General features: G+C 29.4%; 2 protein-coding genes across 6 annotated transcripts; one reads left to right on the top strand and one right to left on the bottom strand.

Annotated features, from left to right (window-relative positions):
• The first annotated feature begins 283 nt into the window (after window positions 1-283).
• On the top strand, window positions 284-2948 carry LOC100749632 (WD repeat-containing protein 13). Its single transcript, XM_003487681.4, has 5 exons — window positions 284-515; window positions 640-821; window positions 900-1576; window positions 1782-2074; window positions 2174-2948. The coding sequence occupies exons 2-5, from the start codon at window positions 749-751 to the stop codon at window positions 2418-2420; spliced, it is 1290 nt and encodes a 429-aa protein (XP_003487729.1). The 5' UTR covers window positions 284-515; window positions 640-748; the 3' UTR covers window positions 2421-2948.
• On the bottom strand, window positions 2715-11653 carry LOC100749516 (putative leucine-rich repeat-containing protein DDB_G0290503). 5 transcript variants are annotated; one of them, XM_012382914.3, is made up of 10 exons: window positions 10940-11653; window positions 10724-10866; window positions 10600-10623; window positions 6626-10116; window positions 5610-6144; window positions 5273-5530; window positions 5184-5192; window positions 4944-5094; window positions 4758-4829; window positions 2715-4637 (listed from the first exon to the last, which is right to left on the bottom strand). In XM_012382914.3, the coding sequence occupies exons 1-10, from the start codon at window positions 11031-11033 to the stop codon at window positions 4108-4110; spliced, it is 5307 nt and encodes a 1768-aa protein (XP_012238337.1). In that variant the 5' UTR covers window positions 11034-11653; the 3' UTR covers window positions 2715-4107. The 5 variants fall into 5 exon arrangements, with proteins under 5 accessions (XP_012238337.1, XP_012238339.1, XP_024221870.1 ...); XM_012382916.3 differs by having other exon boundaries at window positions 4944-5070; XM_024366102.2 differs by lacking the exon at window positions 5184-5192.
• Between the last annotated feature and the right edge of the window lie 69 nt (window positions 11654-11722).

Genomic DNA, 11722 nt, shown 5'->3' with positions numbered 1-11722 from the left:
ATTTGTTAATTAAAACCAGATTTGAAAAATCAGCTTGGATATTTTATAAATATTTATCACTTATTGATCCTTAATTTTATTATTTACGTATTAACTTAACGTGGCTGCATATAAATACATTTTAAATATATAAATTTTAATAGTTTAATATCTAAAAACAATACTGTAAAAGAATGTATATAATAAAGATAAAATTCAAATGATTTATTATAAACATGTAATTTAAATATATATGCATACATATATGTTTTTATATACGAGTGCTTTATGTAACATATGTGTGTATATATAAATGTACATACATATGTCTACCGTGCGTATTTTGTAACGAAGAACAAAAATGAATGATAGCGATTCAATCTAACATTTTTAAGGACAATATACTTAAAATTCTTATTAATTGCGTTTATATAAATTTTCAATATACTGCTAGTGAGAACGTACGAGTTAATGAAGTATTTTTAAAAAAATGTTACTTATTAACGTCAATAGACCCAAGAAAATTGGCACAATACGTATGTTTTGCTTCAAGCTATGAGTAAGCCAAGAAAGAAAGAAAAATGCACGAAAGAATAATAAATAAAAACATTTTAAAACATTTGTATTATATATTTTTTTACAAAACAAATTATTTAATAGGTTAAATGTCCATGTTTATGTAGCGTTTTATCTTATGCAATACTATATTTATTTTAACAAATCAGTACTTGATATTATTTGATTTGTATAAATATATAGAATTGTTACTATGTGGCATCAACAAGTTTTTGCTCTTGATGCTAAATACAATGCACAACGTGTAAATAAATTACCTACTTTAGGTTTGTATATGTATATTTATAATTCAATATATTGTAACATACTAAGATTTACAAATGATTAATATAAGATAATTACAGGAATGCTTTATATTCGTCGTAGAAATCAACTGTTAAAAGAAAAGTTTAGTAAAGATCCAAATATCAGAGAAAATTATATAAAACTAAGAGCAAAACTGTTATTTCTGCGATATGGCGAAAACTTAGAACAAAATAGTTTTAGTAGTTATACAACTGAAGAAGAGAAATCTGAAATTAAAACAAAACTTTATAATATACAACGAAAATCAATTGCAGAAAGTTTTGCCTTTGATGGAATGCATCATGTTTTTGATCAACACAATGCACCTGTAATGATGCTTAAGTTTGCAAATAATGATAGATCAAAGTTATGTTGTGCATCATTAGATGGATTATTATCGATATGTGATGCTATCAGTACTCCTCCAAAAGTGATAGCTTTATTGGAAGGACATAAAAAAGGTGTCACTGCATTAGACTGGAGTATTAGTAATGACCTTATAGTTTCATCTTCTCTAGATGGTACAATAAGACTTTGGAATGTCCTGAATCCAGAAAATAATCCAACTTGTTTACGAGTGGTTAATGATCAACAGCGAGCAGAAGTTTTATGCTGTGGATTTATACCCGTAAATAATAATTTGATTGTTGCTGGTAATTCTCAAGGACTAGTACAAATTTTGAATATATCTACTGGTATATATACTCGCAATGGATCTTGCAAAATTGGTGGAAAAGTTAGTATTCTTTAATTTTTCTTAATGATAAATGTTTATGTTAAAATTAATTATAATTCATTTTAATTCTTATAATAACCTGCCATTTTCTTAATTTTTTATTATTATTTTTTTAATGAGTTCTATGAGAATACTGTTTGTTCTCACTTTTTAAAAATTTATTTAAAAAATAATATTAAATAAAAAGAGAAGTATTCTATTTCAGATTCTGTCATTAACTTGTGAGGGTAGCGGTGGTTCCATAATATGGGTTGGAAATGATAGAGGAGTTATTATGTCATTTCAATTGGAATCAGGATCAGGACGATTAACGAAATTAAAGAGAGTACAAGAAATTGGTGGAATGATAAATAGTCTTTCTTGGCGTTCATGGCTTTCAAAAGATGCTCCATGGCCAGCACTTTTAGTGAGCAGTGCTTGTAATGTAGTATTATTGTATCATATTATTGACAATCAAGGTTCTTTATCTCTGTGGACAAAATATCCAATAAAACACAAGTAAGTTGTTTGAATATTATTACAAGCATAAACGTTTCTTTAATACGAAAAATGTATAAAATTATAACAATAAAATGTAATTCATAAATTTGTTAACAGACAATACCTTGTGAGGTCTACTTTTTGCCCACAAATGGAAACATGTTTAATAGCCACTGGTTCTGAAGATGGTACAATACATTTATTGGATTCAGCAAGAAAAGGCAAAGCAGCAAAAATCAACCGACTTGAAGGTCATGCAACACCGACAATTGCTTTATCTTTTAATTATGATGAATCTCTTCTTGCATCTGCGGATTATCAAGGACTTATTATTTTATGGCGTAATCGTCAACGTCATATATAAACTTTTAATAATGTACAAACATAAAATAATATTATACAAACATTTTATAAAACTAATTACTATAAGTAAAATATTTATGATAAAATTTTAAATGTTCTGTCTTGGAACTTGAGCAAATTAATTATATCATCTGTATTTTATCCAATACTATTTTTCAATTATTACAATTTTTATGATTTTCTGTAGAAATAAACTAAAATTAGTGAAGTTAATCAAAATATACGAAACTAAAATATTTCGTACGTAAATGTGTATGTTATAACGGTATAGGAAATAATAACAATGAAACACATATTCTGTTTAAATCAATGTCTGCTTTGTATAACAATATATTAATCGTTCTCTATTAATATCCTATGTATTATAATGAGCATGGAGTTAGCATTATCAATAGTGATAATAGTAATAGTAATTGTAATGGTAGTAAAACTGCATAATAATCGCAGTGCTATTAATAGTAGTTATAACATGTACGTTTTCGATTTCACATATGTTAATGAAATTATATATCGGTGCAAATATCAAGTATATTGGTATTATTTGTATTTTTTAATATTTTTTATTAATCTAATCTATTCTGCCGCTATATTATGATTTACTTTTGTTGTAGCAACATTGGAAACTTTGAAAGATATTTCCAAAAATTGTATAATATTAATAATTAACAGTTACTAACATATCTTTGTTGGTTTTCATTTTTATATTCAAATAAATATTTGCATATTGTGAATTTAATAGTTAATACCATATTCATAATAAACAATCTTTTTCTTGTGCACTTATGTCTCACGCAATATTATTCTTCTGTAAAAAATTATCTAAATATTAAAAATGGTTAAAAAAGCTATGAGAGGTGCTCAAAAATATTTAAAAGTATGGAAAATAGTATGCAGGAAAGTACGGCAGCATATTTTCTGTGCTACTTCATCTGCAGTTTTACTAATTTGATTCATCAAATTAATTGAAATAAAAGTGCACAAATTGTGCCCATCACAGTTCTAGTAAAAATAACAGTACAACGTACATTTAAAAAGAATTATTTGTGAATCAGTTACTGTACACGTTTAGCTAAAGGTTGAGACTTAATTATAGTACCGTCCCTCGATTGACACTATAATACTTTTAGAGTAGAGAGCTCTTTTTTACTAATATAATTTTAATATAATACCAAGAAAGATACCGTATTTAAAGATAACAATAATTAAAAATCAATATGAATAATTATCATATATCATCAATGAAAGTAATAACATTAACTTACACAAATTTTACTTTTTTCATAACGATTACGTACTGAACAACTTTTAATAAATATTTACAGATATGAAATGAAATTATTCGTTAGTTTTGATGTAGCTTTTAAAAATCGATTGTCTGCTATTTGATTCAATTAATATTTACGTTTCTTTATCGTCACATGAAGCTAATTGTATAAAAAATTATATCAGTATTAAGCTCTATTTATGTTAATGTTTCTATACAACAAACAAAAATTTAATATAATACTATAGACAATCGATTGAATCTCAGCCACAATAAAAATTTGCTACATCTTATGTACAATAATTCGAGATTCATTTAATAGTGAAATCGTTGAGTAATCACTATACTTTTGCAACGAAATTAGTTCGGACGGACTTCAGCTAAATTATTTCTTTTAACATTTTACTAACGTCTTCGAAACACATTAGTTCTGAGTCAAAACACTACACTTGTCAATAGGCTCAATTTTTTCTTGACTATCACATTGGGCACTTTTTGAAGAAGTCGGATCAAGACTCTTTTTTTGTTGAATGTCTTTGGGAGGCACCGTTGGTAACGTATTGTAATTCAAGGAGTTTGATAGAATATGTTGGTCCTGTGTAAAGTCTATACTTTGCAAGAATTCTGACATGTTTTCTTTATCATGCAACTGTTCTACATTATCCTCTTTTGTTTGTTTATTAGAAACAAAGGGTGAGCCAGTTGTAGATAAATTTAATTTTAAACGATCTCTAGTATGCCTTAATTCTCCTAATTGATATTGTTGACTTTGACTACAATCATTTAACAAGTCTATTCCGTTTTGTGATACTCCTTGTTCATCACCATCTATTTCGTCTCGTTCTTCAATCACTGACGTAGATGCACCAGGAAAGAATTGACTAACATATTTACTCTCGCTAGTTTGAAATTGAAACGGACGATTTGAACTGCTCACAAAAAACTCTTCGTGTCCTATAAGCAAAATAAGTTTGATGATATAAGGTAAAATATAAATTCATAAATATTTCACATATGTTATATTAACTAAATAAAAAAATATATATATATAATGCATATAATACCAGACCATACCAGTATGATTGGTATCATCATAATCAAGGGGATACAGATCTAATCGTGGTTCGTCTATCATTTCCTCCCAATCTAAAATTAGAGAAAAATTATATACGTCATAGATAATTTTCCAATTATTTTCTTATATATGAATTTCCAATTTCTAATATAATTTATTTGTACTTTAAAATATTTAAAATTTACCACTATATGAAGTTGGCTCCCAAGTAGTGGTTGGTTCTCCTTGAGTTTCTGTAGCCAGTGTTTCCTTCGGGTATTCGTATACACAGTGATAGCGCTGTTTCTTAAACCACACACTCTTTTTTTGATCCTGAATAGACCATACATTATAAATCTAATAAAATTTATATTACATTATATAAATGTAATCTAATATACGTAATATACATATAAAGAAAATATTGCTAAATAAGGAATACCTACCAATTCATCCTAGCAGCAAAAGCAAATATAGAAAGATATAAATATTTACATTATATTTAAACAACTGTATAGTAAGTTATAAAACTTACACTAGATTTTAATGTTTTATCTGGAGATCTTAGTGCAGAACGATGAGGCGCTAATGTTGCATTCCAAGCTGATGGTGTAAATTCTTCTTCTTCCTCTTCTTCTTCTTCTCCTCCTTCTTCTCCACCTTCTTCCTCTTCATCCTCCCCTTCTTCTTCTGCATCCATTTCATCTTCGATATCAGCATCTAGTATTTCTCTTTCATTATTACTTAAACAACTTCGAATTTGCACTTGCTCGACATGCGGTTCATTATACCTCTGTAAAACAATATGAAATCATTACATATATAAAAAATAAATTCATATATATTTGATTATTTATTTATAATGCACCTACTTTCCATACAAATTCACCAGAGCTGGAGCTATTATTTTCATCCTCTTCTTCGTCATCTTCCTCCTCTTCTTCTTCATCATCTTCATCCTGACTAACCCACCCATGCTCTGTTCCAAAACTTGTTGACATTAAATCATCTTCTAATGGTAAAGGTAATGGCAATGGGAAAGATGAAGGCAATTGTTGCCATTTAGTTTCCTCCTCTGGACTTGGTAAAGGTGCTCCACCACTCGCCATCATAATGTGTGACTTATCATCACGAGAACGAACTACCGAACAATTATAATCCAGATTTTCTTCTTCAGATAAGTCTCCATTGGTTGTATCTCGTTCATCATCTTGTAGTTTTTCTCCTAGTCCTTCTAACAAAATCATTTTATTTGTTCGAGTATCAACTAATAATACATCATCCGAGGTAACAGATTCTTTTGAAGCGATTGATGTATCCCTAGAATTTGATATTAAAGACTCCGAGGTAAGAGTACTTTCACGTTCTTCTTGGATTGGACTAAGTGGTGAATCATATACATTATACCTAAATATAATAATAGACTTTTAAGTTTGGTTTTAAATAATAACTAAATATAATCATTATTAACCCTTTGCGGACTACCGCCGCATATATGCGTTCTGCGTAAGCCATCAATTTGGCTGAGGAACCCATATACGCGTTTGGCGAAAACAACTGATAAAGCCGAATGACTCATATATGTGTCCCACGTAAACGCGTCGCTATGGGCGAGAAACTCATATATGCATTCGGAGAAAACAAATGATAGAACCAAAAGACTCATATGTGTGTCATTCTATTTATCCTGTGGAGAATCTGTGCATGTACATATGTCTAGAATTTGACATCTATGAACGAAAAGCGTGTCTAAGCAGAAATGTGCGCTGGTAATTTTAAATAACTATCGTGGCAGCAGCTGGGCCCCACGGTACGGTTGATTACGAATCGTCCCGTCCGCAAAGGGTTAAATAATTTTATATTATATTGTTGGAAAATAAAACAGTACCTTATTGAAATACCCACTCCTCCACTACCTTGATTAGAAGATTCTTCACTATCATCATCGTCCCAATGTTTACTATCTATATCACTAGATATAGATGGATTATCATCATCGTGAGCTTCTAATGGTTCTACAATAGACATCTGAGCACAAGGTAATTTCTCTCTAAGTTCATTTCGAATTGCTGTTACAAACTCTTCTTCTATATCAAATGATACATAAGAATTATCACTACGTAAACTCATTGTAGAACTATCTTCATCTTCAATTTCATTTTCATTTATTTTGCCTATTTCTTTTTCATTGTCACTTTCATATATCTTTTCTATTTCTTTTTCATTTTCAATTTTATTTCTAGTTTCTCTTTCATCATTATTTTCAATATTATTTTCAAGTTTATTTCTATTTTCATTTTCTTTATCATTTTTACTTTCAATTTGATTTTTATTTTTCTTATCATTTTCATCTTCAAATTTATTTGAATTTACATTTTCATTTTCTTCTCTATTTTTAATATCATTTTCGTATTTGCTTTTATTTTCAATTTTATTTTTCTCCTCATGTTCATTTGCATTAATAATTACATTATCATTGTCATTACTAATTCCAATTTCATTTCTATTTTTAATCTCAATTTCATTTTCGCCCTTATTTTGCAAATATTGTTTTAATTCACCTTGTTCTTTGAGATACTTAATATCTGTTTGTATATTATGTTGCTCCAAATCTGTTTCTTGAGAAGAAAAATTGGTATCACTTAAATGTTTTAATTCCATATTTTTCTTAATATCAATCACATTTTCTGCCTGTATTTCTTGTTTATCTTCTGATACTAATTTTATGTCAGTTTCTACTAAACTAATATTAGGGGTACAATTTTCATTATTCTCTATTTCAACTACAGTATCTATAGTATGAATAGAATCAGATTCATCTTCATTTGTACAAAGAATTTTATTTTCTGTATAATTAATTGAAGTTAAGTTTTCTGTCATTTTTCCAGAATCAGGAAGTGTTGCATAGTACTCTGCATCAAGAATAGTATCAAGTTCAAATAAGATTTGTAACTGTTCTTCTTCAGTATATATTGGTATATTCACTGTAGAATCATTAGTAGAGGTGGAAGGAATTAAAGCATAAACATTCTCTTCTTCTTCACAGGATTCTTTATCTCTAAATCCAGAATCAGAACTTTGCTCATCATCAGGTGTAGATAATTGTTTTCTTTCTTCTTCATCTTCATTTGGTAAACATCTTCGGTTTATGTCTATATCTTCTTCATTAGAAAATTTATCACTTGCATTATACATAGAGTGTTTCTGAGATTGTAAAGTATCTGGTGTAGATTCAATAGTTACAGTTAATTTTGGTGTGGTATTATTTTCTTGTTTAGACGAAGATTCTATATATTCATTAAATTCACCTTCATCCAAGAAACCAGGTACTTTCTTTTCTAAAGCAGAATCTAATGCATGATTCCAAAGTGCAACATCAACTAAATTGCTTTCATCAGTCCCAAAACTAACTGAGAAATTATTAGGAAAACAAATATTGTCGCTGTTTTCATACTTAAATGGATCATTAGATTGAGATTTATTGTTTTCTTCTAACATTTCGCAAGAAGGTGTATCATCAGGTACATAACGTAGAAGAGGAAAATTAGGATCCCCCTTTGACAGAAGTCTTAATACATGTTTTTCACTGCATGCTTCTGTACTTGCACTTGCAACAGGTCTAGTGTCAGATGCTTGATCATTTAAAGATAATCTCAAAATCGGAGTTTGAGTTTGATCCATAGTTAATGTCAGTAATTTTGGCCTTTCTGAAATGTCTAACATCCTGATTTTATTACAAGTATTATTTGGCAAAGGATCTCGTAATTTTCTTAACGCTTCGTCAAATTCATCTGCATGAATGCTATGTCTAAGATCGCTATCACTGCCGGTAGCGGGCAATTTCTTTTTCCCATATTTTTCAGACATTTGAGCTCCCATTGATAATTCTGCATCAGAATCAAAATCGATATGTACAAGTACCATTAAATCAGTAACAGATTTAGATTTTTGTTTCACTTTTTCAGTGTAAACTCCTTGTTCAATTCGTCCTTTCCAACTTTCTTCTTCAGTTTCAGAACTAGATTCATGATGAATAATATTTTTAAAATTTGGTACGTTTTTTACTAGTTCACCAGGTCCGAGCCGAAATGACGACTGTCGAGGTGTATCGTCGACAATAGTGGTCCAATAATCTGAATCTATACTTCCTCGAAGATCTTGTAAACTAGCACTTCGAACATGTTTAGTGTTAACTCGCAAATTCTCCCACCTTTGTTCAAAATCCAAATATTCTGTATATTCATTTAAAAGAAGTTGCTTTATCTCATCCAAATTTGGTCTTTTCTGTGGATTTAAATTCAAACATAAATGAATTGCTTGATATATATTTGATGGACAATTTTCTAGGTATGTTTGCAATACTTGTATACCATTTGATAAAAGATCAGTTCTTAAAGGTAAGAGCATTTGAATTACTTGTTCATCACTCTTATCGTGGTATGGTCTATTTCCCCATGTAATAATTTCCCAAAGAAAGATAGCATAACTCCACATATTTGCTTGAGATGTAATTTCTCTAGTTTCGATAGTAGTATCAGTACATTCTACACTTTCTGGTGCTGACCATCTAATAGGTAATGCGCGATCTCCAACTACATAATAATCTTCAGGGTATTTCTCTACACCAGTTCCATAATCTCCTAATTTTGCTGATAGGTCTGATGCTACTAAACAATTTCTGGCAGATAAATCTGTATGTACAAATCCATGACTATGCATATGTTTCAATCCAGCAGCAATATCTAATGCCATCCGAATTGGGATGTTTTCTTTATTAAGTGCTTCTTGAGATTTTTTATCATGATTTGATAATAAAAAACCTTTGAGGTCACCTACTGAACATGACTCAAATAGTAATAGATACGGATCAGTTTCTAAACAAAATCCTAATAAAGTTAAGATATTTTGATGATGTAGCTTCAAATATGGAGTAGCCTCTCCAAGAAACCAGGCTTTTTCCTTCATAGTAGCTTCTTCCGTAAGAATTCTCACAATAACACCACCATTTTTAGAAGTTCTCCTGTGTCCTTCTAAATCTGCACGACCTTCAACAACTTTTCCAAACCATCCATGACCTATCTCTCTTAAATACTTCAATTTTTCTCTGGGTACACATAAGTCCTGTGCATCAAACCACTCGTGACAATGTTCTGGGAGAGTATTAGAATCAGAATCATGTTCTTCAAAAAAAGACGTTGATAAAGGTAATGGTTTAGGTTTTGTAGTATTTCTAGGTCCAGATATAATATGTTCTACAGGCAAAGGTTCAAACTGTACTCTCTCTGAAGCAACTAACACATGTGGAACATTCAATTCTAAACCTTCGAGAGAATGTTCAAATACTGATTCCTGACCAATATTGTTCCCATCTTTGAATTCCTATAACATAAAACCACAATTATAGTTTCTAAATCTTTTCATAAAAAATTAAAATATATTAAATTATATTACATACTACAATTACTTGCAAATAATACACATGCAGCTATATCTAAATATTGAAAGAAAAATAACAGACATGATACATTTATTACTTTCTTTATATATAAAATAACATGATTGTTTTACAATATATTTAAATGTAATGAATATTAATGATTTTTTCTACATTCATAAATAGAAAGCTTTTGTAAAAATTATATAAACTGTTATAATTTTATGATCAACAATATATCTGAACATGTAGAATAAACAAATAGTATTTAATGCTAAAACAATCTTTTGTTTAAATTCACATTGCTATCATGCTTTGAATACTTAAATAGAAGGGATTAATTACAACTCTTGTTGATTCTAATATGATTTTCTAATAAAACTATATTTAAATTTTGTCATTCAAAAAATTTGTAGCATTAATTTTACCTGATTGCACTTTCCTGTTTTGTCCTACAATTAGTAACATATAAGTCATTATTCTTAGACAATAAGTAACCTCGGTAAGGAATTTCATTTGTTATAAATAACAAAATAAATGACAATAAATTACCTGAAATCCCTTAGGTCTCCTAGGTCTTCGACAACAAAGACAACCAACTAAGGTAAATGCTGTAGCAGTAACGCTTAAAAGACCAAGGATATATTGTATCCAGTATCGTTCCCATTTTGATGAGGCATAGGAATATGGCAAATCTATTATAAGCAAAATAACCTCTCATTAGCAACATGTTATCAAAATAAATATTCAAATATGCAATTAACGTACCTGTCCGTATAGAAGATGATACAGGATAGGCTGTAAGTGTCGGAAGACCCGCCCAAAACAGCCAACATATCCAACATAATATGATATTCAGCATCGCGCATTGAAACTCTTCAATGGTGTGATCGCGATCTATTTAAGTCATTCTTAAAAAATGTATTACTTCTTGAAAAAATGCATGACTGCAAAAGCTGAGAAAATCTAGTAGATCGTAACACGTTCTAATTTTACGACACACATATCACAACTATCTGTAATCTCATATTTTTGATGTCTACAATCTATTGGAAACTAGCTTCGGTATAGAATGTTGTTAAATAACTTTGTCACAGCGATGATGAAGTGTTGCAATAGTATGTAAAATAGAAATACACTTTTCTTAGGGAAACCACCTGGGCCAAGCATGATACGTATCGTAAACCGAATACAATACAATCGGCTACGGTCCGGTTAAAAGGTAGGTGTAAAATCACCACGCTTGCCAAACCCAGTTCTATTCTTGCCCCTCTATTCTATCTATTGCTTTATTGCTCTCTTTCTATCTCCAATGCTACACACTAATATGAATGTATTCTGACTAAACGATCGCCCTAAGTTGTAACATTTTGATTAGTGCAATATTATGTGTATGTTTGACTATTTAATAAATTGTTACAACGATTAAATAATACTTTTTTATTTCTACTATCATACATATGTTGTAGCAGTATATAATGTACATAATAGATTTAATGGTAATTAAATACAACATATATATATATATATATATTAAATGTTGTATTTAAC

Source organism: Bombus impatiens, unplaced genomic scaffold (genome assembly GCF_000188095.3).
Source record: "Bombus impatiens unplaced genomic scaffold, BIMP_2.2 scf_0197, whole genome shotgun sequence".
In the NCBI taxonomy this organism is placed as follows: domain Eukaryota; kingdom Metazoa; phylum Arthropoda; class Insecta; order Hymenoptera; family Apidae; genus Bombus; species Bombus impatiens.
Note: the sequence above shows the minus strand (reverse complement) of the source record. Positions and strands in the feature narration are given on the sequence as shown.

Excerpts from the sequence above, each read along its gene's own strand:
- LOC100749516 (XM_012382914.3), bottom strand. The coding sequence starts at position 11,033 with ATGCTGAATATCATATTATGTTGGATATGTTGGCTGTTTTGGGCGGGT. Across the intron at positions 5,531-5,609 it reads CTGGTGAATTTGTATGGAAA|AGGTATAATGAACCGCATGT; the intron begins GTAGGTGCATTA and ends ATTGTTTTACAG. Across the intron at positions 4,830-4,943 it reads GGAGCCAACTTCATATAGTG|ATTGGGAGGAAATGATAGAC; the intron begins GTAAATTTTAAA and ends CTCTAATTTTAG.
- LOC100749632 (XM_003487681.4), top strand. The coding sequence starts at position 749 with ATGTGGCATCAACAAGTTTTTGCTCTTGATGCTAAATACAATGCACAA. Across the intron at positions 1,577-1,781 it reads CTTGCAAAATTGGTGGAAAA|ATTCTGTCATTAACTTGTGA; the intron begins GTTAGTATTCTT and ends ATTCTATTTCAG. Across the intron at positions 2,075-2,173 it reads AAATATCCAATAAAACACAA|ACAATACCTTGTGAGGTCTA; the intron begins GTAAGTTGTTTG and ends ATTTGTTAACAG.